General features: G+C 46.7%; 1 protein-coding gene across 1 annotated transcript in view; it reads left to right on the forward strand.

Moving 5' to 3' along the window:
* LOC129831762 (transforming growth factor beta-1 proprotein-like) overlaps positions 1-26162 on the forward strand; it is a 29710-nt gene extending 3548 nt beyond the window's left edge. The window contains exon 2 of the mRNA XM_055895187.1: positions 25710-26162. Coding sequence (XP_055751162.1) covers positions 25710-26011 — 302 coding nt within the window. The 3' untranslated portion in view covers positions 26012-26162. The remainder of the gene's footprint in view (positions 1-25709) is intronic.
* Positions 26163-26440: the final 278 nt, after the last annotated feature.

Below are 26440 nucleotides of genomic sequence, written 5' to 3' on the forward strand. Positions count from 1 at the left end.
AAAGTACTGAGTAAAGAGTCTGAATACTTATGTAAATATGAAATTTCTAAAATTTCTAAAAACCTGTTTTTGCTTTTGATGTGGGAAAAAAACAATATAATCAATTCTAGAACAAGGCTGTCTAGTAACAAAATGTGGAAAAAAGTCAAGGGGTCTGAATACTTCCTGAATGCAGTGAATATAAATTATATATTATATTATACACACACACACACACACACACTCACACACACACACACACACACACACACAGACACAGACACACGCACGCACACACAGACACACAGACACACAGACACACACACACACACACACACACACACACACACACACACACACACACACACACACACACAGACACAGACACACACACACACACACACACACACACACACACACACACACACACACACACACACACACACAGTCATGCAGTACATTTAAACACACACACATCCATATACACACATCCATGTGCACACACTCAAGGGAGGCAGACTGGTTCTTTGACAAAGAGGAGCCGGTCATGGTTTAATGTATTAACATATTATCAACATATGCCTCAACTCAACCTGTAATTCAAAACAGATTCCATTCACTACCACTGGGATTGATTGCTATTGAACCCTTCTACCAATACATTCCCTGATCATGTGTAGAAGAGTGAATGATACAACATGTGTTTCCCTTCTGTTCCGTTTAACAAACATCTGCACAGATCAGCAGCGTAATTAACCTTGAGAACGTTCTGTTGCGTCTGTTACGATGTCTTCTCTCCTGCTATTTTACCTGTTGTATTTCGGTAGTGTTCCTGGCATCATGATTTGACTCAACACGTTCTGGTTGGTGCTGGTTGTGAAATCAGACCTCCTCTCCGTGTTCTGTTGGGTTACGTGTTTCTTCTTGTGTTGTTCGTCTAGTGTCATTTTACCCTCCTCCCTCCTCTCCTCTTCTCCTCTCCTCTTCTCTTCTTCTCCCCCTTCTCCTCTTCTCCTCTTCTTCTCCTCTCTTCTTCTCCTCTCCTCCTCTTCTCTTCTCTTCTTCTCCCCCTTCTTCTTCTTCTCCTCTTCTCCTCTTCTCCTCCTCTCTTCTTCTCCTCTCCTCCTCTTCTCTTCTCTTCTTCTCCCCCTTCTTCTTCTTCTCCTCTTCTCCTCTTCTTCTCCTCTCTTCTTCTCCTCTCCTCCTCTTCTCTTCTCTTCTTCTCCCCCTTCTTCTTCTTCTTCTCCTCTTCTCCTCTCCTCCTCTTCTCTTCTTCTTCTTCTCCTCTTCTTCTCCTCTCCTCTTCTCTTCTCTTCTTCTCCCCCTTCTTCTTCTTCTCCTCTTCTTCTCCTCTCCTCCTCCCTCTTCTTCTCCTCTTCTTCTCCCCCTTCTTCTCCCCTCCTCCCTCTTCTTCTCCTCTTCCTCTCCGCTTCTCTTCTCTTCCTCTCCTCTTCTCTTCTTCTTCTCCACTTCTCTGCTCAGCCATCTTTTATTTTTCACCTGATCTCGTCCTTTTATCAACTACTTCCAAAGACAGAGTTAGGGTTAGATAAATGTCCTGTCTCTAAAGACAGAGTTAGGGTTAGATAAATGTCCTGTCTCTAAAGACAGAGTTAGTGTTAGGGTTAGATAGATGTCCTGTCTCTAAAGACAGAGTTAGGGTTAGATAGATGTCCTGTCTCTAAAGACAGAGTTAGGGTTAGATAGATGTCCTGTCTCTAAAGACAGAGTTAGGGTTAGATAAATGTCCTGTCTCTAAAGACAGGGTTAGTGTTAGGGTTAGATAGATGTCCTGTCTCTAAAGACAGAGTTAGGGTTAGGGTTAGATAAATGTCCTGTCTCTAAAGACAGAGTTAGGGTTAGATAAATGTCCTGTCTCTAAAGACAGAGTTAGGGTTAGGGTTAGATAAATGTCCTGTCTCTAAAGACAGGGTTAGGGTTAGGGTTAGATAGATGTCCTGTCTCTAAAGACAGGGTTAGGGTTAGATACAGTAGATGTCCTGTGTTGAGCAGTGGACATAGACCAACAGGAAGAAGATACACTAGAGAAGACGGGGAATGTTGTTCTGCTGAGATGAACACCAAATAACAGAGTATCACTAATGGGGGTAGAAGAGGAGGATGGAGAGAAGAAATGAAGTGCTCTCTCACTCTTTCTGCTCAATCTCTCTGTTCTCTCTTTTCCCTCTCTCTCTCTCTCTCTCTCTCTCTCTCTCTCCCTCGGGGTAGGGGGTTTCCTGTAATGTGAGTGTTGGGTTCTCCCTTCACCGCTCTGTCACTTATTCACTCTCTCCCTCCCTCTCTCCCCCTCGTGTTATTATCAGTGTGTTTGGGACAAGGGCAGCTTGGCAGGAACAGGAAGGAAGGCGATAGGGAAGCTAGGCTGCTCTGGGAGATGGTTTGTCAATGACTCAGATCCGTTAGACTCGGTGCCCCAAAGGGAATCTTGGTTTCCTCCTACAGTACCTTTGCTCTGCAGAACGCAACCGAACATCCGGATCCCACTCTGAGATGTTTACTGGACAACCCAACGACCTTGTCGACCTCCAGTGTGTGTGTGTGTGTGTGTGTGTGTGTGTGTGTGTGTGTGTGTGTGTGTGTGTGTGTGTGTGTGTGTGTGTGTGTGTGTGTGTGTGTGTGTGTGTGTGTGTGTGTGTGTGTGTGTGTGTGTGTGTGTGTGTGTGTGTGTGAGCGCCGAGAGAGAAGGAATTGTTAGATAATCATTGAGGAGATTGAGGACAGTACGACTATTAGTTTGTTGCACGCTGGTAAGATCTACAGCATCTCGTCAAAAGATCACAAGGATCAGACTGACTCATTCATTAAGATAAGAGCTAGATAACATAAGGGAGGAATTGAATGACACAATCACTTTTCATCTTCATCATCATCATCAGCTAAAGCCAAATGGTGGCTATAGGGAAGCCTTGTAACCCTGATGACTATAGAGAAGCCTTGTAACCCTGATGACTATAGAGAAGCCTTGTAACCCTGATGGCTATAGGGAAGCCTTGTAACCCTGATGGCTATAGGGAAGCCTTGTAACCCTGATGGCTATAGGGAAGCCTTGTAACCCTGATGGCTATAGGGAAGCCTTGTAACCATGATGGCTATAGGGAAGCCTTGTAACCTTGATGGCTATAGGGAAGCCTTGTAACCCTGATGGCTATAGGGAAGCCTTGTAACCATGATGGCTATAGGGAAGCCTTGTAACCATGATGGCTATAAGGAAGCCACATGATGGCTATAGGGAAGCCTTGTAACCATGATGGCTATGGGGAAGCCTTGTAACCATGATGGCTATAGGGAAGCCACATGATGGCTATAGGGAAGCCTTGTAACCATGATGGCTATAGGGAAGCCTTGTAACCATGATAGTTAAAGGGAAGCCACATGACGGCTATAGGGAAGCCACATGATGGCTATAGGGAAGCCTTGTAACCCTGATGGCTATAGGGAAGCCTTGTAACCCTGATGGCTATAGGGAAGCCTTGTAATCATGATGGCTATAGGGAAGCCTTGTAACCCTGATGGCTATAGGGAAGCCTTGTAACCCTGATGGCTATAGGGAAGCCTTGTAACCATGATGGCTATAGGGAAGCCTTGTAACCATGATGGCTATAGGGAAGCCTTGTAACCATGATGGCTATGGGGAAGCCTTGTAACCATGATGGCTATAGGGAAGCCACATGATGGCTATAGGGAAGCCTTGTAACCATAATGGCTATAGGGAAGCCTTGTAACCATGATGGCTATAGGGAAGCCACATGATGGCTATAGGGAAGCCACATGATGGCTATAGGGAAGCCTTGTAACCCTGATGGCTATAGGGAAGCCTTGTAACCCTGATGGCTATAGGGAAGCCTTGTAACCATGATGGCTATAGGGAAGCCTTGTAACCCTGATGGCTATAGGGAAGCCTTGTAACCCTGATGGCTATAGGGAAGCCTTGTAACCATGATGGCTATAGGGAAGCCTTGTAACCATGATGGCTATGGGGAAGCCTTGTAACCATGATGGCTATAGGGAAGCCACATGATGGCTATAGGGAAGCCTTGTAACCATAATGGCTATAGGGAAGCCTTGTAACCATGATGGCTATAGGGAAGCCACATGATGGCTATAGGGAAGCCACATGATGGCTATAGGGAAGCCTTGTAACCATGATGGCTATAGGGAGGCCTTGTAACCCCGATGGCTATAGGGAAGCCTTGTAACACCGATGGCTATAGGGAAGCCTTGTAACCCTGATGGCTATAGGGAAGCCTTGTAACCCTGATGGCTATAGGGAAGCCTTGTAACCCTGATGGCTATAGGGAAGCCGTGTAACCAGGATGGCTATAGGGAAGCCTTGTAACCCTGATGGCTATAGGGAAGCTTTGTAACCCTGATGGCTATAGGGAAGCCTTGTAACCATGATGGCTATGGGGAAGCCTTGTAACCCTGATGGCTATAGGGAAGCCTTGTAACCCTGATGGCTATAGGGAAGCCTTGTAACCCTGATGGCTATAGGGAAGCCACATGATGGCTATAGGGAAGCCTTGTAACCCTGATGGCTATAGGGAAGCTTTGTAACCCTGATGGCTATAGGGAAGCATTTTAACCCTGGTGGCTATAAGGAAGCCATGTAACCCTGATGGCTATAGGGAAGCCTTGTAACCATGATGGCTATCGGGAAGCCTTGTAACCCTGATGGCTATAGGGAGGCCTTGTAACCCTGATGGCTATAGGGAAGCCTTGTAACCCTGATGGCTATAGGGAAGCCTTGTAACCCTGATGGCTATAGGGAAGCCTTGTAACCATGATGGCTATAGGGAAGCCTTGTAACCCTGATGGCTATATGGAAGCCTTGTAACCCTGATGGCTATAGGGAAGCCACATGATGGCTATAGGGAAGCCTTGTAACCCTGATGCCTATAGGGAAGTCTTGTAACCCTGATGGCTATAGGGAAGCCTTGTAACCATGATGGCTATAGGGAAGCCTTGTAACCCTGATGGCTATAGGGAAACCTTGTAATCCTGATGGCTATAGGGAAGCCTTGTAACCCTGATGGCTATAGGGAATCCACGTGATGGCTATAAGGAAGCCTTGTAACACTGATGGCTATAGGGAAGCCATGTAACCATGATGGCTATAGGGAAACCGTGTAACCCTGATGGCTATAGGGAATCCACATGATGGCTATAGTGAAGCCTTGTAACCCTGATGGCTATAGGGAAGCCTTGTAACCATGATGGCTATAGGGAAGCCGTGTAACCCTAATGGCTATTGGGAAGCCACCTGATGGCTATAGGGAAGCCTTGTAATCCTGATGGCTATAGGGAAGCTTTGTAACCCTGATGGCTATAGGAAAGCCTTGTAACCATGATGGCTATAGGGAAGCCTTGTAACAATGATGGCTATAGGGAAGCCTTGTAACCATGATGGCTATGGAGAAGCCTTGTAACCCTGATGGCTATAGGGAAGCCTTGTATCCATGATGGCTATAGGGAAGCCTTGTAACCATGATGGATATAGAGAAGCCTTGTAACCATGATGGCTATAGAGAAGCCACCTGATGGCTAAAGAGTAGCCTTGTAACCCTGATGCCTTTAGGGAAGCCTTGTAACCCTGATGCCTATAGGGAAGCCACCTGATGCTTACAGGGAAGCCTTGTAACCCTGATGCCTATAGGGAAGCCAGCTGATGCCTACAGGGAAGCCTTGTAACCCTGATGCCTATAGGGAAGCCAGCTGTTGCCTACAGGGAAGCCTTGTAACCCTGATGCCTATAGGGAAGCCAGCTGATGCCTACAGGGAAGCCTTGTAACCCTGATGCCTACAGGGAAGCCTTGTAACCCTGATGCCTATAGGGAAGCCAGCTGATGCCTACAGGGAAGCCTTGTAACCCTGATGCCTACAGGGAAGCCAGCTGATGACTACAGGGAAGCCTTGTAACCCTGATGGCTATAGGGAAGCCAGCTGATGACTACAGGGAAGCCTTGTAACCCTGATGCCTATAGGGAAGCCAGCTAATGCCTACAGGGAAGCCTTGTAACCCTGTTGCCTATAGGGAAGCCAGCTGATGCCTACAGGGAAGCCTTGTAACCCTGTTGCCTATAGGGAAGCCAGCTGATGCCTACAGGGAAGCCTTGTAACCCTGATGCCTATAGGGAAGCCAGCTAATGCCTACAGGGAAGCCTTGTAACCCTGTTGCCTATAGGGAAGCCAGCTGATGCCTACAGGGAAGCCTTGTAACCCTGATGGCTATAGGGAAGCCAGCTGATGCCTACAGGGAAGCCTTGTAACCCTGATGGCTATAGGGAAGCCAGCTGATGCCTACAGGGAAGCCTTGCAACCCTGATGCCTACAGGGAAGCCTTGTAACCCTGATGCCTATAGGGAAGCCAGCTGATGCCTACAGGGAAGCCTTGTAACCCTGATGCCTATAGGGAAGCCAGCTAATGCCTACAGGGAAGCCTTGTAACCCTGATGCCTATAGGGAAGCCAGCTGATGCCTACAGGGAAGCCTTGTAACCCTGATGGCTATAGGGAAGCCTTGTAACCCTGATGCCTATAGGGAAGCCAGCTGATGCCTACAGGGAAGCCTTGTAACCCTGATGGCTATAGGGAAGCCAGCTGATGCCTACAGGGAAGCCTTGTAACCCTGATGGCTATAGGGAAGCCAGCGCATCATAACTTCTGTTATCATTCTGGAACATTATGTACTTTCCATTTGAGCTCCAAATAAAAATGACTCGATACAGAAGTCACTCTTTTGCATTTACATTCTGCTTCCTACATTTATATTCCTGTGTCATGAGTCCGGTCCAACCAATCAAAAATGCTTATATCAAAAGAAGGGCTCGTTCTGTGCTGTACTGGCCCAGCTTCACTCAGAGAGGTTAGGGTTCCAGACCTCAGTGGGTCAGGAGTGTTTTTACTTACTGGTGGTTGGTTGAGATGTATTTCCACCAGCCCCTCAGTCATTGTACATAGTAGATCGAAGGCTAAATGACTTGGTTACTTAATAATTTGGTTACTTAATAACTTGGTTAGTTAAAGACTTGGTGAATTTCACAACTTTTCATTGAGGAACACAATCCTTGATTCATCTCAGATGTGTGAAAAGTCGTCTGCAAACAGTAGCACACGTGTGGATAAGGAGTTACTTGTCTAACAGAACACAGAGGGTGTTCTTTAATGGAAGCCTCTCAAACATAATCGAGGTAGACTCAGGAGTTCCCCAGGGCAGCTGTTTAGGCCCCTTGCTTTTTCAATCAATACTAATGACATGCCACTGACTTTGAGTAAAGCCAGAGTGTCAATGTATGAGGATGACTCAACACTATACACGTCAGCTACCACAGCGACTGAAATGACTGCAACACTTAACAAAGAGCTGCAGTTAGTTTCATAGAGGGTGGGAAGGAATAAGTTAGTCCTAAATATTTATAAAACTTAAAGCATTGTATTTGGGACAAATCATTCACTAAACCCTAAACCTCAACTAAATCTTCTAATAAATTATGTGGAAATTGAGCAAGTTGAGGTGACTAAACTGCTTGGAGTAACCCTGGATTGTAAACTGTCATGGTCAAAACATATTGATACAACAGTAGCTAAGATGGGGAGAAGTCTGTCCATAATAAAGCGCTGCTCTACCTTCTTAACAGCACTATCAACAAGGCAGGTCCTAGAGGCCCTAGTTTTGTCTCACCTTGACTACTGTTCAGTCGTGTGGTCAGGTGCCACAAAAAAGGACTTAGGAAAATTGCAATTGGCTCAGAACAGGGTAGCACGGCTGGCCCTCGGATGTATACAGAGAGCTAATATTGTCAATCTCTCCTGGCTGAAAGTGGAGAAGATATTGACTTCCTCACTGCTTGTATTTATGAGAGGTATTGACATGTTGAATGCACCGAGCTGTCTGTCTAAACTACTGGCACACAGCACAGACACCCATTCATACCCCACAAGACATGCCACAAGAGGTCTCTTCACAGTCCCCAAGTCCAGAACAGACTATGGGAGGCGCACAGTACTACATAGAGCCATGACTACATGGAACTCTATTCCACATCAGGTAACTGATGCAAGCAGTAGAATCAGATTTAAATAACAGGTAAACATACACCTTATGGAACAGTGTGGACTGTGAAGCAACACAAACATAGGCAGAGACATGCATACACACACACACACACACACACACACACACACACACACACACACACACACACACACACACACACACACACGATAACATACGCACTATACACACACATAGACATGGATTAAGTACTGTAGATATGTGGTAGTGGTGAAGTAGGGACCTGAGGGCAAACAGTGTGTTGTGAAATCTGTGAATGTATTGTAATGTTTTTTTTAAAAGCCTTCATTTTGCTGGACCCCAGGAAGAGTAGCTGCTGCTTTGGCATGAAGTAATGGGGATCCATAATAAACCCCAGGAAGAGTAGCTGCTGCTTTGGCATGAAGTAATGGGGATCCATAATAAACCCCAGGAAGAGTAGCTGCTGCTTTGGCATGAAGTAATGGGGATCCATAATAAACCCCAGGAAGAGTAGCTGCTGCTTTGGCATGAAGCAATGGGGATCCATAATAAACCCCAGGAAGAGTAGCTGCTGCCTTGGCAGGAACTAATGGGGATCCATAATAAACCCCAGGAAGAGTAGCTGCTGCTTTGGCATGAAGCAATGGGGATCCATAATAAACCCCAGGAAGAGTAGCTGCTGCCTTGGCATGAAGTAATGGGGATCCATAATAAACCCCAGGAAGAGTAGCTGCTGCCTTGGCAGGAACTAATGGGGATCCATAATAAACCCCAGGAAGAGTAGCTGCTGCCTTGGCAGGAACTAATGGGGATCCATAATAAACCCCAGGAAGAGTAGCTGCTGCCTTGGCAGGAACTAATGGGGATCCATAATAAACCCCAGGAAGAATAGCTGCTGCCTTGGCAGGAACTAATGGGGATCCATAATAAACCCCAGGAAGAGTAGCTGCTGCCTTGGCAGGAACTAATGGGGATCCATAATAAACCCCAGGAAGAGTAGCTGCTGCCTTGGCAGGAACTAATGGGGATCCATAATAAACCCCAGGAAGAATAGCTGCTGCCTTGGCAGGAACTAATGGGGATCCATAATAAACCCCAGGAAGAGTAGCTGCTGCCTTGGCAAAAACTAATGGGGATCCATAATAAACCCCAGGAAGAGTAGCTGCTGCCTTGGCAGGAACTAATGGGGATCCATAATAAACCCCAGGAAGAATAGCTGCTGCCTTGGCAGGAACTAATGGGGATCCATAATAAACCCCAGGAAAAGTAGCTGCTGCCTTGGCAGGAACTAATGGGGATCCATAATAAACCCCAGGAAGAATAGCTGCTGCCTTGGCAGGAACTAATGGGGATCCATAATAAATACAAATACACATCTATTTTGAGATAAGCTCAATCCAGAAAGTGATGTCTGTATCTGTTCTGTATGTCTGTTCTTTATATTGACATTTTTTATTTCACCTTTATTTAACCAGGTAGGCTAGTTGAGAACACCTTTATTTAACCAGGTAGGCCAGTTGAGAACACCTTTATTTAACCAGGTAGGCCAGTTGAGAACACCTTTATTTAACCAGATAGGCCAGTTGAGAACACCTTTATTTAACCAGGTAGGCCAGTTGAGAACACCTTTATTTAACCAGGTAGGCTAGTTGAGAACACCTTTATTTAACCAGGTAGGCCAGTTGAGAACAAGTTCTCATTTACAACTGCGACCTGGCCAAGATAAGGCAAAGCAGTGCGACACAAACAACAACACAGAGTTACACATGGAATAAACAAACGCACAGTCAATAACACAATAGAAAAAGTCTACATACAGCGTGTGCAAATGGCGTGAGGAGGTAAGGTAATAAATAGGCCATAGTAGCGAAGTAATTACAATTTAGCAGATTAACACTGGAGTGATGGATGAGCAGATGATGACGTGCAAGGAGAGATACTGGTGTGCAAAAGAGCAGAAAAGTAAATAAAAATAATATCGGGATGAGGTAGGTAGTTGGATGGGCTATTTACAGATAGGATATGTACAGATGCAGCGATCGGTTAGCTGCTCAGATAGCTGATGCTTAAAGTTAGTGAGGGGAATGTAAGTTTCCAGCTTCAGCGATTTTTGCAATTTGTTCCAGTCATTGGCAGCAGAGAACTGGAAGGAAAGGCGGCCAAAGTAGGTGTTCGCTTTGGGGATGACCAGTGAGATATACCTGCTGGAGCGTGTGCTACGGGTGGGTGTTGTTATGGTGACCAGTGAGCTGAGATAAGGCGGAGCTTTACCTCGCAAAGACTTATAGATGACCTGGAGCCAGTGTGTCTGGCGACGAATATGTAGCGAGGACCAGCCGACGAGAGCATACAGGTCGCAGTGGTGGGTGGTATATGGGGCTTTGGTGACAAAACGGATGGCACTGTGATAGACTACATCCAGTTTGTTGAGTATGTCTTTTTTTTGTCAATTTTGTATGTCTTTATGCCTGTTCTGTCTGTTCTGTCTGTGCTGCATGTATGTTATGTATGTCTGTATGTCTGTTCTGTCTGTGATGTGTGTCTGTTCTGTATGTATGTTCTGTATGTCTGTTGTGTGTGTCTGTTCTGTATGTATGTTCTGTATGTCTGTTGTGTGTGTCTGTTCTGTATGTCTGTGTGTCTGTTCTGTCTGTGATGTGTGTCTGTTCTGTATGTATGTTCTGTATGTCTGTGTGTCTGTTCTGTGTGTCTGTTCTGTATGTCTGTGTATCTGTTCTGTGTGTCTGTTCTGTCGGTGCTGCATGTCTGTTATGTGTGTCTGTTCTGTATGTCTGTGTGTCTGTTCTGTGTATCTGTTCTGTCTGTCTGTTCTGTGTGTCTGTTCTGTATGTCTGTGTGTCTGTGTGTTTGTTCTGTATGTCTGCTCTGTCTGTCTGTTCTGTATGTCTGCTCTGTCTGTCTGTTCTGTATGTCTGCTCTGTCTGTCTGTTCTGTGTGTCTGTTCTGTATGTCTGTGTGTCTGTATGTCTGTGTGTCTGTGTGTCTGTTCTGTATGTCTGTTCTGTATGTCTGTGTGTCTGTATGTCTGTGTGTCTGTGTGTCTGTTCTGTCTGTCTGCTCTGTCTGTCTGTTCTGTGTGTATGTATGTCTGTTCTGCATGTACAGTGCATTCTGAAAGTATTCAGATTCCTTGACTTTTTCCAAATTTTGTTATATTACAGCCTTATTCCAAAATGGATTAAATACAAAAATGTCATCAATCTACACACAATACCCCATAATGAAATCACAATACCCCATAATGACATCACAATACCCCATAATGACATCACAATACCCCATAATGACAAAGCGAAAACAGATTTTTAGACATTTTTGCTCATTTATTACAAATAAAAGCAAAAATATCTTATTTACATAAGTATTCAGACCCATTGATAAGAGACTCGAAATTTAACTCAGGTGCATCCTATTTCCATTGATTATCCTTGAGATGCGTTAAGGCACAGATCTGGGGAAGGGTACCAAAAAACATCTGCAGCATTGAAGGTCCCCAAGAACACAGTGACCTCCATCATTCTGAAAATGGAAGAAGTTAGGAACCACCAAGACTCTTCCTAGCGCTGGTCGCCCGGCCAAACTGAGCAATCGGGGGAGAAGAGCCTTGGTCAGGGAGGTGACCAGGAATGGGGGTGGCAGCATCATACTGTGGGGATGTTTTTCAGCAGCAGGAACTGGGAGACTAGTCAGGATCGAGGGAAAGATGAACAGAGCAAAGTACAGAGAGATCCTTGATGAAAACCTGCTCCAGAGCGCTCAGGACCTCAGACTGGGGGCGAAGGTTCACCTTCCAACAGGACAACAACCCTAAGCACACAGCCAAGACAATGCAGGAGTGGCTTCGGGACAAGTCTCTGAATGTCCTTGAGTGGCCCTGCCAGAGCCTGGACTTGAACCCGATCAAACATCTCTGGAGAGACCTGAAAATAGCTGTGCAGCGACGCTCCCCATCCAACCTGACAGAGCTTGAGAGGATCTGCAGAGAAGAACGGGAGAAACTCCCCAAATACAGGCGTGCCAAGCTTGTAGCGCCATACCCAAGAAGACTCCATGCTGTAATCGCTGCCAAAGGTGCTTCAACAAAGTACTGAGTAAATGGTCTGAATACTTATGTAAATGTCGTATTTTTTGCAAAATTAAAAAAAATAGAAAACTTTTTTTGTTTGTCATTATGGGGTATTGTGTGTAGATCAATGAGATTCATTATTTTTTTTAAATTACCCCTTTTAGAATATGGCTGTAACGTAACAAAATGTGGAACTAGTCAACATGTCTGAAAACTTTCCGAAGGCATTGTATGTATTTCAGTGTGGAGGAGGTAGGAGCAGCAGATATATAGCCATCCTGCAGGAATCTGGTTCCTCCCAGTGTAATTACAGAGCTGTCTATCTCTCTGCCTGTCACAACAGCTGTCCCTGGCTTACCTGGGTTAGACAGGAGGCCTTGATTAAACACACAAATCCCTCCACACCCAGGGTTAGCACGCAGCCTAACACACAAGGGGGATGGGGTTCCACTCTAACCTAGCATGCCATACAGGGCTCCACGCTCCTGTCCCCACACCTAGTCTGGTAGTATTCATTACACACTCCTTACACATTCATTACTCACTCCTTATACACTCATTACACACTCATTACACACTCATTACACACTCATTACACACGCATTACACACTCATTACACACTCCTTACACACTCCTTATACACTCCTTACACACTCATTACACACGCATTACACACTCATTACACACTCATTACACACTCATTACAAACTCATTACAAACTCATTAAACATTCATTACATACTCCATACACACTCATTACTCATTCTTTACACACTCATTACATACTCTGTACACTCATAGCCGATGGAAGTAGTTTGGGCCGGGGCGGGGGCATTTTTTTTACCCACGCTGCAGACGGATATATCTGCACTACTTTTGTCAGAAAAAAAATAATATTTTAATTTCTAAATTTAAAAAAAAATTGATATTACTATTATTTTACATTTTTTGTGTGTTGATGCAAATTTTTTGCAACACCCTCTGCAGCCTTACTTCTCACAGCTGAGCTTCCACTCATCTCCTGGAATAGAACACCACGCAGGGTTCGCATTTACACTAACATGCAGGACCTATTGAACGGGGATTGGTCTGCACACAGCTAGCCCGGTGCTCCAAGCTAGCTACAGGCTAGATAACGATTAGGTTGTTGTGGTCATCTATACAGTTTCTATAGAGATGCTATATTATATATATATATATATATATAAATATAGATATTTAACTAGGCAAGTCAGTTAAGAACAAATTCTTATTTACAATGACGGCCTACACCGGCCAAACCCGGACGACGCTGGGCCAATTGTGCGCTGCTCTAATGGGACTCCCAATCACGGCCGGTTGAGGATACAGCCTGGGTTCGAATCAGGGTGTTTGTGGTGACGCCTCAAGCACTGAGATGCAGTGCTTTAGACCTCTGCGCAACTCGGGGATCCAATATAGCAGTGTCCATCACGCGTCTGCCACTGACGTGTATGTTAAGTGGGTGTTAAGCGGAAAGCAAAAATATCAATGGGAAAGTACAATATTACAGCCGTATAACTGACAAGGTCTTGAAAAGGGGAAGTGGCTTTATTCACTGCAAATACTGTGTTTCCTAGTGCCCTATACTGGCCTCTACTATATTATGGATGCGTAAGGCAAACCAGCCGCGAGTGGAGGACACGCGATCTCTCGTTCACAACATTTTGTCATTAAGTCAACCGACGAAGCAGGAGGCTGGCTTGTGACTCTTAGTGATCGTCAGATCTCAGGGCGGGTGAAGTCACTGCACGTTGGCTAGTTCTCACTAGCTAGTGTACATACTGATGGTAAATAACAGTGATGTATAGTGAAGTGCTGGTTCTTCCTGGTACTGTCTGGTTCTGTCTCCCTGGTTCTGTCTGGTTCTGTCTCCCTGGTACTGTCTGGTTCTGTCTCCCTGGTTCTGTCTGGTTCTGTCTCCCTGGTACTGTCTGGTTCTGTCTCCCTGGTACTGTCTGGTTCTGTCTCCCTGGTACTGTCTGGTTCTGTCTCCAGGTGCTATCCAAGTGGGTTTACTGGAGCTCAGCAGCAGAGCTAATATTGAGCTGTAACAGGCTGCTGTAGTTAGGGCTGGTATTGAGCTATAGCAGGGTTAGGGCTGGTATTGAGCTATAGCAGGGTTAGGGCTGGTATTGAGCTATAACAGGCTGCTATAGCAGGGTTAGGGCTGGTATTGAGCTATAGCAGGGTTAGGGCTGGTATTGAGCTATAACAGGGTTAGGGCTGGTATTGAGCTATAACAGGCTGCTATAACAGGGTTAGGGCTGGTATTGAGCTATAGCAGGGTTAGGGCTGGTATTGAGCTATAACAGGGTTAGGGCTGGTATTGAGCTATAACAGGCTGCTATAGCAGGGTTAGGGCTGGTATTGAGCTATAACAGGCTGCTGTAGCAGGGTTAGGGCCGGTTTTGAGCTGTAGCAGGATTAGGGCTGGTATTGAGATGTAGCAGGGTTAGGGCTGGTATTGAGCTATAGCAGGGTTAGGGCTAATATTGAGCTATAGCAGGGTTAGGGCTGGTATTGAGCTATAGCAGGGTTAGGGCTGGTATTGAGCTGTAGCAGGGTTAGGGCTGGTATTGAGCTGTAGCAGGGTTAGTGCTGGTATTAAGATGTAGCAGGGTTAGGGCTGGTATTGAGCTGTAGCAGGGTTAGGGCAGGTATTGAGCTGTAGCAGGGTTAGGGCTGGTATTGAGCTGTAGCAGGGTTAGGGCAGGTATTGAGCTGTAGCAGGGTTAGGGCTGGTATTGAGCTGTAGCAGGGTTAGGGCTGGTATTGAGATGTAGCAGGGTTAGGGCTGGTATTGAGCTGTAGCAGGGTTAGGGCTGGTATTGAGCTGTAGCAGGGTTAGGGCTGGTATTGAGATGTAGCAGGGTTAGGGCTGGTATTGAGCTATAGCAGGGTTAGGGCTGGTATTGAGCTATAGCAGGGTTAGGGCTGGTATTGAGCTATAGCAGGGTTAGGGCTGGTATTGAGCTATAGCAGGGTTAGGGCTGGTATTGAGATGTAACAGGGTTAGGGCTGGTATTGAGCTGTAGCAGGGTTAGGGCAGGTATTGAGATGTAGCAGGGTTAGGGCAGGTATTGAGCTGTAACAGGCTGATGTAGCAGGGTTAGGGCCGGTATTAAGATGTAGCAGGGTTAGGGCAGGTATTGAGATGTAACAGGGTTAGGGCAGGTATTGAGCTGTAGCAGGGTTAGGGCTGGTATTGAGCTGTAGCAGGGTTAGGGCAGGTATTGAGATGTAGCAGGGTTAGGGCTGGTATTGAGCTATAGCAGGGTTAGGGCTGGTATTGAGCTATAGCAGGGTTAGGGCTGGTATTGAGCTATAGCAGGGTTAGGGCTGGTATTGAGCTGTAGCAGGGTTAGGGCTGGTATTGAGCTGTAACAGGGTTAGGGCTGGTATTGAGCTGTAGCAGGGTTAGGGCTGGTATTGAGCTATAGCAGGGTTAGGGCTGGTATTGAGCTATAGCAGGGTTAGGGCTGGTATTGAGCTATAGCAGGGTTAGGGCTGGTATTGAGCTATAGCAGGGTTAGGGCTGGTATTGAGCTATAGCAGGGTTAGGGCTGGTATTGAGCTATAGCAGGTTTAGGGCTGGTATTGAGCTGTAGCAGGGTTAGGGCTGGTATTGAGCTGTAGCAGGGTTAGGGCTGGTATTGAGCTGTAACAGGCTGCTGTAGCAGGGTTAGGGCTGGTATTGAGCTGTAGTAGGGTTAGGGCTGGTATTGAGCTGTAGCAGGCTGCTGTAGCAGGGTTAGGGCTGGTATTGAGCTGTAACAGGCTGCTGTAGCAGGGTTAGGGCTGGTATTGAGCTGTAACAGGCTGCTATAGCAGGGTTAGGGCTGGTATTGAGCTATAGCAGGCTGCTGTAGCAGGGTTAGGGCTGGTATTGAGCTATAACAGGCTGCTGTAGCAGGGTTAGGGCTGGTATTGAGCTGTAACAGGCTGCTGTAGCAGGGTTAGGGCTGGTATTGAGCTATAGCAGGGTTAGGGCTGGTATTGAGCTATAACAGGCTGCTGTAGCAGGGTTAGGGCTGGTATTGAGCTGTAGCAGGGTTAGGGCTGGTATTGAGCTGTAGTAGGGTTAGGGCTAATATTGAGCTGTAACAGGCTGCTGTAGCAGGGTTAAGGCTGGTATTGAGCTGTAGCAGGTTTAGGGCTGGTATTGAGCTATAGCAGGGTTAGGGCTGGTATTGAGCTGTAACAGGCTGCTGTAGCAGGGTTAGGGCTGGTATTGAGCTGTAACAGGCTGCTGTAGCAGGGTTAGGGCTGGTATTGAGCTGTAACAGGCTGCTGTAGCAGGGTTAGGGCTGGTATTGAGCTGTAGCAGGGTTAGGGTTGGTATTGAGCTATAACAGGCTGCTGTAGCAGGGTTAGGGCTGGTATTGAGCTGTAGCAGGGTTAGGGCTGGTATTGAGCTGTAGCAGGGTTAGGGCTGGTATTGAGCTGTAACAGGCTGCTATAGCAGGGTTAGGGCTGGTTGTTACGCACGCCTCTGTGAAGAGGGAACGCAACACCCTGCTGCAACTCAACTCCCCGTGAAGCAAAAGAGGTATGAACTGTAGGTGGGAGAAAGGACGACAAAGGCAGAATTTACCGTTTACTAGGATTTATTTCCTACACGGTAATATGGGGAAAAGGGGCTGGACGGAACCAAAGCAAAGAAATTAAATATCAAAGTTCCCCCTCTCCTATTTAACCTGCCTACCCACTTAACTTACCTAACTTAGCACCACCTGGTGCCCTAACCAAAATAAAGGGGGTGGGCCGTCCAGGTCTTACCTAGTGTGCCTAGACATTGAATATACTACGGGTATATGTATGCCCGCGGGCCTCTTGCCTAAGCACTCCCAAAGGGCCTTCTCCTTCCCCCCTGGGAACAAATGAAACAGATTGATTATTAACAATTTCACAAACACTCAGAAACACAGGACATCAATGAGGCTCTGTCTGACTGAGCAACAAACTCACACAGAATATACCAACTACTCCCAGCGACAACGAACACAGTAAATTACTCCAAAGCCATCAGCCTCCTCTCTTAGCAAATATCTCTCTTTCAATCAAACTCTCTGCATTCCTCAGCCTTCAATGATCTCTCCCTGCCTATCCTCTCTCTAATGATCTCTCCAAAACATTCAATCTCTCTCTCTCTAATCCTCTTTCTTCTAATCATCTCTCTTCTGAACAGAACACTGGCTTTTCTAGATTCAGGTGGCAATGGTGATTAGAAACAGCTGTATCCTGACGAGGGGCTGGGGTCAGCTCTCCAATCATCAATTAGCCATTGAGTCGACCAATCAGCTGGTTGGGGAGAACTCAGAACTCAGCTATCTCCTGAAACAAACACACTCAACTACAAATCACAACACAGAAACTGGGGAACGTAACACTGGTATTGAGCTATAGCAGGGTTAGGGCTGGTATTGAGCTGTAACAGGGTTAGGGCTAGTATTGAGCTATAGCAGGGTTAGGGCTGGTATTGAGCTATAGCAGGGTTAGGGCTGGTATTGAGCTGTAACAGGGTTAGGGCTAGTATTGAGCTATAGCAGGGTTAGGGCTGGTATTGAGCTATAGCAGGGTTAGGGCTGGTATTGAGCTGTAACAGGGTTAGGGCTGGTATTGAGCTGTAGCAGGGTTAGGGCTAGTATTGAGCTATAGCAGGGTTAGGGCTAATATTGATAATATTGAACAATAGCAGGGTTAGGGCTAATATTGAGCTGTAGCAGGGTTAGGGCTAATATTGAGCTATAGCAGGGTTAGGGCTAATATTGAGCTATAGCAGGGTTAGGGCTAATATTGAGCTATAGCAGGGTTAGGGCTAATATTGAGCTGTAGCAGGGTTAGGGCTAGTATTGAGCTGTAACCGGCTGCTGTAGCAGGGTTATGGCTAATATTGAGCTGTAGCAGGGTTAGGGCTAATATTGAGCTATAGCAGCGTTAGGGCTAATATTGAGCTATAGCAGGGTTAGGGCTAATATTGAGCTGTAGCAGGGTTAGGGATAATATTGATCTATAGCAGGGTTAGGGCTAGTATTGAGCGGTAGCAGGGTTAGGGCTAATATTGAGCTATAGCAGGGTTAGGGCTAATATTGAGCTGTAGCAGGGTTAGGGCTAGTATTGAGCTCCAACAGGCTGCTATAGCAGGGTTAGAGCTAATATTGAGCTATAGCAGGGTTAGGGCTAGTATTGAGCTATAGCAGGGTTAGGGCTAGTATTGAGCTGTAGCAGGGTTAGGGCTAATATTGAGCTATAGCAGGGTTAGGGCTAATAATGAGCTGTAGCAGGGTTAGGGCTAATATTGAGCTATAGCAGGGTTAGGGCTAATATTGAGCTATAGCAGGGTTAGGGCTAATATTGAGCTGTAGCAGGGCTAGGGCTAGTATTGAGCTGTAGCAGGGTTGGGGCTAGTATTGAGCTGTAACCGGCTGCTGTAGCAGGGTTATGGCTAATATTGAGCTGTAGCAGGGTTAGGGCTAATATTGAGCTATAGCAGCGTTATGGCTAATATTGAGCTATAGCAGGGTTAGGGCTAATATTGAGCTGTAGCAGGGTTAGGGATAATATTGATCTATAGCAGGGTTAGGGCTAGTAATGAGCTTTAGCAGGGTTAGAGCTAATATTGAGCTATAGCAGGGTTAGGGCTAATATTGAGCTGTAGCAGGGCTAGGGCTAGTATTGAGCTGTAACCGGCTGCTGTAGCAGGGTTATGGCTAATATTGAGCTGTAGCAGGGTTAGGGCTAATATTGAGCTATAGCAGCGTTAGGGCTAATATTGAGCTATAGCAGGGTTAGGGCTAATATTGAGCTGTAGCAGGGTTAGGGATAATATTGATCTATAGCAGGGTTAGGGCTAGTATTGAGCTGTAGCAGGGTTAGGGCTAATATTGAGCTATAGCAGGGTAAGGGCTAATATTGAGCTGTAGCAGGGTTAGGGCTGGTATTGAGCTCCAACAGGCTGCTATAGCAGGGTTAGAGCTAATATTGAGCTATAGCAGGGTTAGGGCTAGTATTGAGCTATAGCAGGGTTAGGGCTAGTATTGAGCTGTAGCAGGGTTAGGGCTAATATTGAGCTATAGCAGGGTTAGGGCTAATATTGAGCTATAGCAGGGTTAAGGCTAGTATTGAGCTATAGCAGGGTTAAGGCTAGTATTGAGCTGTAGCAGGGTTAGGGCTAGTATTGAGCTCCAACAGGCTGCTATAGCAGGGTTAGGGCTAATATTGAGCTGTAGCAGGGTTATAGAGCTAATATTGAGCTATAGCAGGGTTAGGGCTAATATTGAGCAATAGCAGGGTTAGGGCTAGTATTGAGCTGTAGCAGGGTTAGGGCTAGTATTGAGCTGTAGCAGGGTTAGGGCTGGTATTGAGCTATAGCAGGGTTAGGGCTGGAATTGAGCAATAGCAGGGTTAGGGCTAGTATTGAGCTATAGCAGGGTTAGGGCTAGTATTGAGCTATAGCAGGGTTAGGGCAGGTATTTAGCTGTAACAGGTTTAGGGCAGGTATTGAGCTATAGCAGGGTTAGGGCTGGTATTGAGCTGTAGCATGGTTAGGGCTGGTATTGAGCAGTAGCAGGGTTAGGGCTGGTATTGAGCAGTAGCAGGGTTAGGGCTGGTATTGAGATGTAGCAGGGTTAGGACTGGTATTGAGCTGTAGTAGGGTTAGGGCTAGTATTGAGCTGTAGCAGGGTTAGGGCTGGTATTGAGCTGTAGCAGGGTTAGGGCAGGTATTGAGATGTAGCAGGGTTAGGGCAGGTATTGAGCTGTAACAGGCTGATGTAGCAGGGTTAGGGCCGGTATTGAGATGTAGCAGGTTTAGGGCAGGTATTGAGATGTAACAGGGTTAGGGCAGGTATTGAGCTGTAGCAGGGTTAGGGCTGGTATTGAGCTGTAGCAGGGTTAGGGCAGGTATTGAGCTGTAGCAGGGTTAGGGCTGGTATTGAGCTGTAACAGGGTTAGGGCTGGTATTGAGATGTAACCGGGTTAGTGCAGGTATTGAGCTGTAGCAGGGTTAGGGCAGGTATTGAGCTGTAGCAGGGTTAGGGCTGGTATTGAGCTGTAGCAGGGTTAGGGCAGGTATTGAGCTGTAGCAGGGTTAGGGCTGGTATTGAGCTGTAGCAGGGTTAGTGCTGGTATTAAGATGTAGCAGGGTTAGGGCTGGTATTGAGATGTAGCAGGGTTAGGGCAGGTATTGAGCTGTAGCAGGGTTAGGGCTGGTATTGAGATGTAGCAGGGTTAGGGCTGGTATTGAGCTGTAACAGGGTGATGTAGCAGGGTTAGGGCTGGTATTGAGATGTAACAGGGTTAGGGCAGGTATTGAGATGTAGCAGGGTTAGGGCTGGTATTGAGCTGTAACAGGGTTAGGGCAGGTATTGAGATGTAACAGGGTTAGGGCAGGTATTGAGCTGTAGCAGGGTTAGGGCAGGTATTGAGCTGTAATCGGCTGCTGTAGCAGGGTTAGGGCAGGTATTAAGATGTAACAGGGTTAGGGCAGGTATTGAGCTGTAATCGGCTGCTGTAGCAGGGTTAGGGCTGTATTGAGCTGTAGCAGGGTTAGGGCTGGTATTGAGATGTAACAGGGTTAGGGCAGGTATTGAGCTGTAGCAGGGTTAGGGCAGGTATTGAGCTGTAATCGGCTGATGTAGCAAGGTTAGGACTAGTATTGAGCTGTAGCAGGGTTAAGGCAGGTATTGAGCTGTAGCAGGGTTGGGGCAGGTATTGAGCTGTAACAGGCTGAGGCAAAACAGAGGTTTGTGCCTGGGCCAGAGCCAGGGTGGGTCTGACAGCACGCAGACAGCTCCTCCCCGCTCTACCTCCCTCCTCTACCTCCTCCCTCTGTCTCTCCCCTCTGTCTCTCTCCTCTACCTCCTCCCTCTGTCTCTCCCCTCTGTCTCTCTCCTATACCTCTCCCCTCTTACCTCCCTCCTCTACCTCCTCCCTCTGTCTCTCTCCTCTACCTCTCCCCTCTTACCTCCCTCCTCTACCTCCTCCCTCTGTCTCTCTCCTCTACCTCTCCCCTCTTACCTCCCTCCTCTACCTCCTCCCTCTGTCTCTCTCCTCTACCTCTCCCCTCTTACCTCCCTCCTCTACCTCCTCCCTCTGTCTCTCTCCTCTACCTCTCCCCTCTACCTCCCTCCTCTACCTCCTCCCTCTGTCTCTCTCCTCTACCTCTCCCCTCTTACCTCCCTCCTCTACCTCCTCCCTCTGTCTCTCTCCTCTACCTCTCCCCTCTACCTCCCTCCTCTACCTCCTCCCTCTGTCTCTCTCCTCTACCTCTCCCCTCTACCTCCCTCCTCTACCTCCTCCCTCTGTCTCTCTCCTCTACCTCTCCCCTCTACCTCCCTCCTCTACCTCCTCCCTCTGTCTCTCCCCTCTGTCTCTCTCCTCTACCTATCCCCTCTGCCTCCCCCTTGTAGGTTTCCACACCGTATCTATGCGCATGTCTACTACGGATCACTTTTCACTTCACTTTTTCACACCCACTCTCGCTCTATGTAACATGTGACAGCTCTCTTCCTGTCCCTGCCTCCTACATCCCCTCTCCACCTCCTTCGCCCTCATCCAACCTTCCCTTCCCCCTCTCTCTGTACTATATATCTTTTCCCTCCATTATCTGGCCTGTCTCTGTCTGACTTATATCTGTCTAAATAAAATGCCTGGTAAATGGATGGTGTTCAGAGGCATCAGTGGCTTGTCTCTGCTCCGCTCTACAAACCAGGAGGAATGGTTCTGCTCTACTCTGCCATGAACCACATATAGACTAGATATGATACACACAGAGTGGTTTCTTATAAGGCAAGCCCAACAGTAAATGAGTACAGGTGGAATGGCTGGCTCCTTGTTAGACAGGCAGCTGTACAGTTAATTGTATACTGTAGAGCTGAAGGACATATAGCATTCCCAGAGCTGAGGTAAACACCAAATGGTTGAAACACTATTGTTGATTCAAAAGAAGTCCGTCTGTTGATTACTTTTTTTGCAACTAATCACATTGATGCTACGCGGCTACAGTACATTGATGCTACAGTACATTGATGCTACAGTACATTGATGCTACGCGGCTACAGTACATTGATGCTACGTGGCTACAGTACATTGATGCTACGCGGCTACAGTACATTGATGCTACAGTACATTGATGCTACAGTACATTGATGCTACAGTACATTGATGCTACAGTTCATTGATGCTACGCGGCTACAGTACATTGATGCTACAGTACATTGATGCTACAGTACATTGATGCTACAGTACATTGATGCTACAGTACATTGATGCTACGCGGCTACAGTACATTGATGCTACGCGGCTACAGTACATTGATGCTACAGTACATTGATGCTACGCGGCTACAGTACATTGATGCTACAGTACATTGATGCTACGCGGCTACAGTACATTGATGCTACAGTACATTGATGCTACGCGGCTACAGTACATTGATGCTACGCGGCTACAGTACATTGATGCTACAGTACATTGATGCTACAGTACATTGATGCTACAGTACATTGATGCTACGCGGCTACAGTACATTGATGCTACGTGGCTACAGTACATTGATGCTACAGTACATTGATGCTACAGTACATTGATGCTACGCGGCTACAGTACATTGATGATACAGTACATTGATGCTACGCGGCTACAGTACATTGATGATACAGTACATTGATGCTACGCGGCTACAGTACATTGATGCTACAGTACATTGATGCTACGCGGCTACAGTACATTGATGCCACAGTACATTGATGCTACGCGGCTACAGTACATTGATGCTACGCGGCTACAGTACATTGATGCTACGCGGCTACAGTACATTGATGCTACAGTACATTGATGCTACGCGGCTACAGTACATTGATGCTACGCGGCTACAGTACATTGATGCTACAGTACATTGATGCCACAGAACATTGATGCTACGCGGCAACAGTACATTGATGCTACAGTACATTGATGCTACGCGGCTACAGTACATTGATGCTACGCGGCTACAGTACATTGATGCTACAGTACATTGATGCTACGCGGCTACAGTACATTGATGCTACAGTACATTGATGCTACAGTACATTGATGCTACGCGGCTACAGTACATTGATGCTACGCGGCTACAGTACATTGATGCTACGCGGCTACAGTACATTGATGCTACAGTACATTGATGCTACGCGGCTACAGTACATTGATGCTACGCGGCTACAGTACATTGATGCTACAGTACATTGATGCCACAGAACATTGATGCTACGCGGCTACAGTACATTGATGCTACAGTACATTGATGCTACGCGGCTACAGTACATTGATGCTACGCGGCTACAGTACATTGATGCTACGCGGCTACAGTACATTGATGCTACAGTACATTGATGCTACAGTACATTGATGCTACGCGGCTACAGTACATTGATGCTACAGTACATTGATGCTACGCGGCTACAGTACATTGATGCCACAGTACATTGATGCTACGCGGCTACAGTACATTGATGCTACAGTACATTGATGCTACGCGGCTACAGTACATTGATGCTACGCGGTTACAGTACATTGATGCTACAGTACATTGATGCTACAGTACATTGATGCTACGCGGCTACAGTACATTGATGCTACAGTACATTAATGCTACGCGGCTACAGTACATTGATGCCACAGTACATTGATGCTACGCGGCTACAGTACATTGATGCTACAGTACATTGATGCTACGCGGCTACAGTACATTGATGCTACGCGGCTACAGTACATTGATGCTACAGTACATTGATGCCACAGAACATTGATGCTACGCGGCAACAGTACATTGATGCTACAGTACATTGATGCTACGCGGCTACAGTACATTGATGCTACGCGGCTACAGTACATTGATGCTACAGTACATTGATGCTACAGTACATTGATGCTACGCGGCTACAGTACATTGATGCTACAGTACATTGATGCTACGCGGCTACAGTACATTGATGCCACAGTACATTGATGCTACGCGGCTACAGTACATTGATGCTACAGTACATTGATGCTACGCGGCTACAGTACATTGATGCTACGCGGCTACAGTACATTGATGCTACAGTACATTGATGCTACAGTACATTGATGCTACGCGGCTACAGTACATTGATGCTACAGTACATTGATGCTACGCGGCTACAGTACATTGATGCCACAGTACATTGATGCTACGCGGCTACAGTACATTGATGCTACAGTACATTGATGCTACGCGGCTACAGTACATTGATGCTACGCGGCTACAGTACATTGATGCTACAGTACATTGATGCCACAGAACATTGATGCTACGCGGCAACAGTACATTGATGCTACAGTACATTGATGCTACGCGGCTACAGTACATTGATGCTACGCGGCTACAGTACATTGATGCTACAGTACATTGATGCTACGCGGCTACAGTACATTGATGCTACAGTACATTGATGCTACAGTACATTGATGCTACGCGGCTACAGTACATTGATGCTACGCGGCTACAGTACATTGATGCTACGCGGCTACAGTACATTGATGCTACAGTACATTGATGCTACGCGGCTACAATACATTGATGCTACGCGGCTACAGTACATTGATGCTACAGTACATTGATGCCACAGAACATTGATGCTACGCGGCTACAGTACATTGATGCTACAGTACATTGATGCTACGCGGCTACAGTACATTGATGCTACGCGGCTACAGTACATTGATGCTACGCGGCTACAGTACATTGATGCTACAGTACATTGATGCTACAGTACATTGATGCTACGCGGCTACAGTACATTGATGCTACAGTACACTGATGCTACGCGGCTACAGTACATTGATGCTACGCGGCTACAGTACATTGATGCTACAGTACATTGATGCTACAGTACATTGATGCTACGCGGCTACAGTACATTGATGCTACAGTACATTGATGCTACGCGGCTACAGTACATTGATGCTACGCGGCTACAGTACATTGATGCTACGCGGCTACAGTACATTGATGCTACAGTACATTGATGCTACAGTACATTGATGCTACAGTACATTGATGCTACGAGGCTACAGTACATTGATGCTACGCGGCTACAGTACATTGATGCTACGCGGCTACAGTACATTGATGCTACAGTACATTGATGCTACGCGGCTACAGTACATTGATGCTACAGTACATTGATGCTACAGTACATTGATGCTACAGTACATTGATGCTACAGTACATTGATGCTACGTGGCTACAGTATATTGATGCTACGCGGCTACAATACATTGATAAATAACAAGAGAACACTGTTGTCTCATCCACTTCTCTCTCCCCTGCTCACTCTGCTCTCCCCTGCTCTCTCTGCTCTCCCCTGCTCACTCTGCTCTCCCCTGCTCTCTCTGCTCTCCCCTGCTCTCTCTGCTCTCCCCTGCTCTCTCTGCTCTCCCCTGCTCTCTCTGCTCTCCCCTGCTCTCTCTGCTCTCCCCTGCTCTCTCTGCTCTCCCCTGCTCTCTCTGCTCTCCCCTGCCCTCTCTGCTCTCCCCTGCTCTCCCCTTGTCTCTCTGCTCTCCCAGATAAGAATGTCACCAAGTACCAGATGCTGTTTAACCTGAATGAGATGAGGTCCAGCATTGGGGACTACCATCTACTCTCCAGCGCTGAGCTCCGCCTGCTCATCAAAAACCCAAACATCCAATCTGGCAGCGAGCAGCGCCTGGAGCTCTACAAGGGGCTGGGCGACAGTAGACGATACCTGGGATCACGCTTCGTCACCAACAAGTGGGGTGACCGCTGGCTGTCTTTCGACGTCACTGAAACCCTCAAGGAATGGCTGAAGGGGACCGGTAAGTTCAGACAGATAACGGTATTCTGTTAGTCGGGTTATAGCCCGTGTAAGTCAGGTCATAGCCAGGGTAAGTCAGATCATAGCCAGTGTAAGTCAGGTCATAGCCTGTGTAAGTCATGTGTAAGTCAGGTCATAGTCTGTGTAAGTCATCTGTAAGTCAGGTCATAACCTTTGTAAGTCAGGTCATAGCGTGTGTAAGTCATGTGTAAGTCAGGTCATAGTGTGTGTAAGTCATGTGTAAGTCAGGTCATAGCCTGTGTAAGTCAGGTCATAGACAGTGTAAGTCAGGTCATAGCCTGTGTAAGTAAGTCAGTTCACAGCCTGTGTAAGTCAGGTCATAGCCTGTGTAAGTCAGATCATAGCCAGTGTAAGTCATCTGTAAGTCAGGTCATAGCCTGTGTAAGTCAGGTCATAGCCAGTGTAAGTCATCTGTAAATAAGGTCATAGCCTGTGTAAGTC

Source organism: Salvelinus fontinalis, chromosome 33 (assembly GCF_029448725.1).
Source record: "Salvelinus fontinalis isolate EN_2023a chromosome 33, ASM2944872v1, whole genome shotgun sequence".
Classification (NCBI taxonomy): Eukaryota; Metazoa; Chordata; class Actinopteri; order Salmoniformes; family Salmonidae; genus Salvelinus; species Salvelinus fontinalis.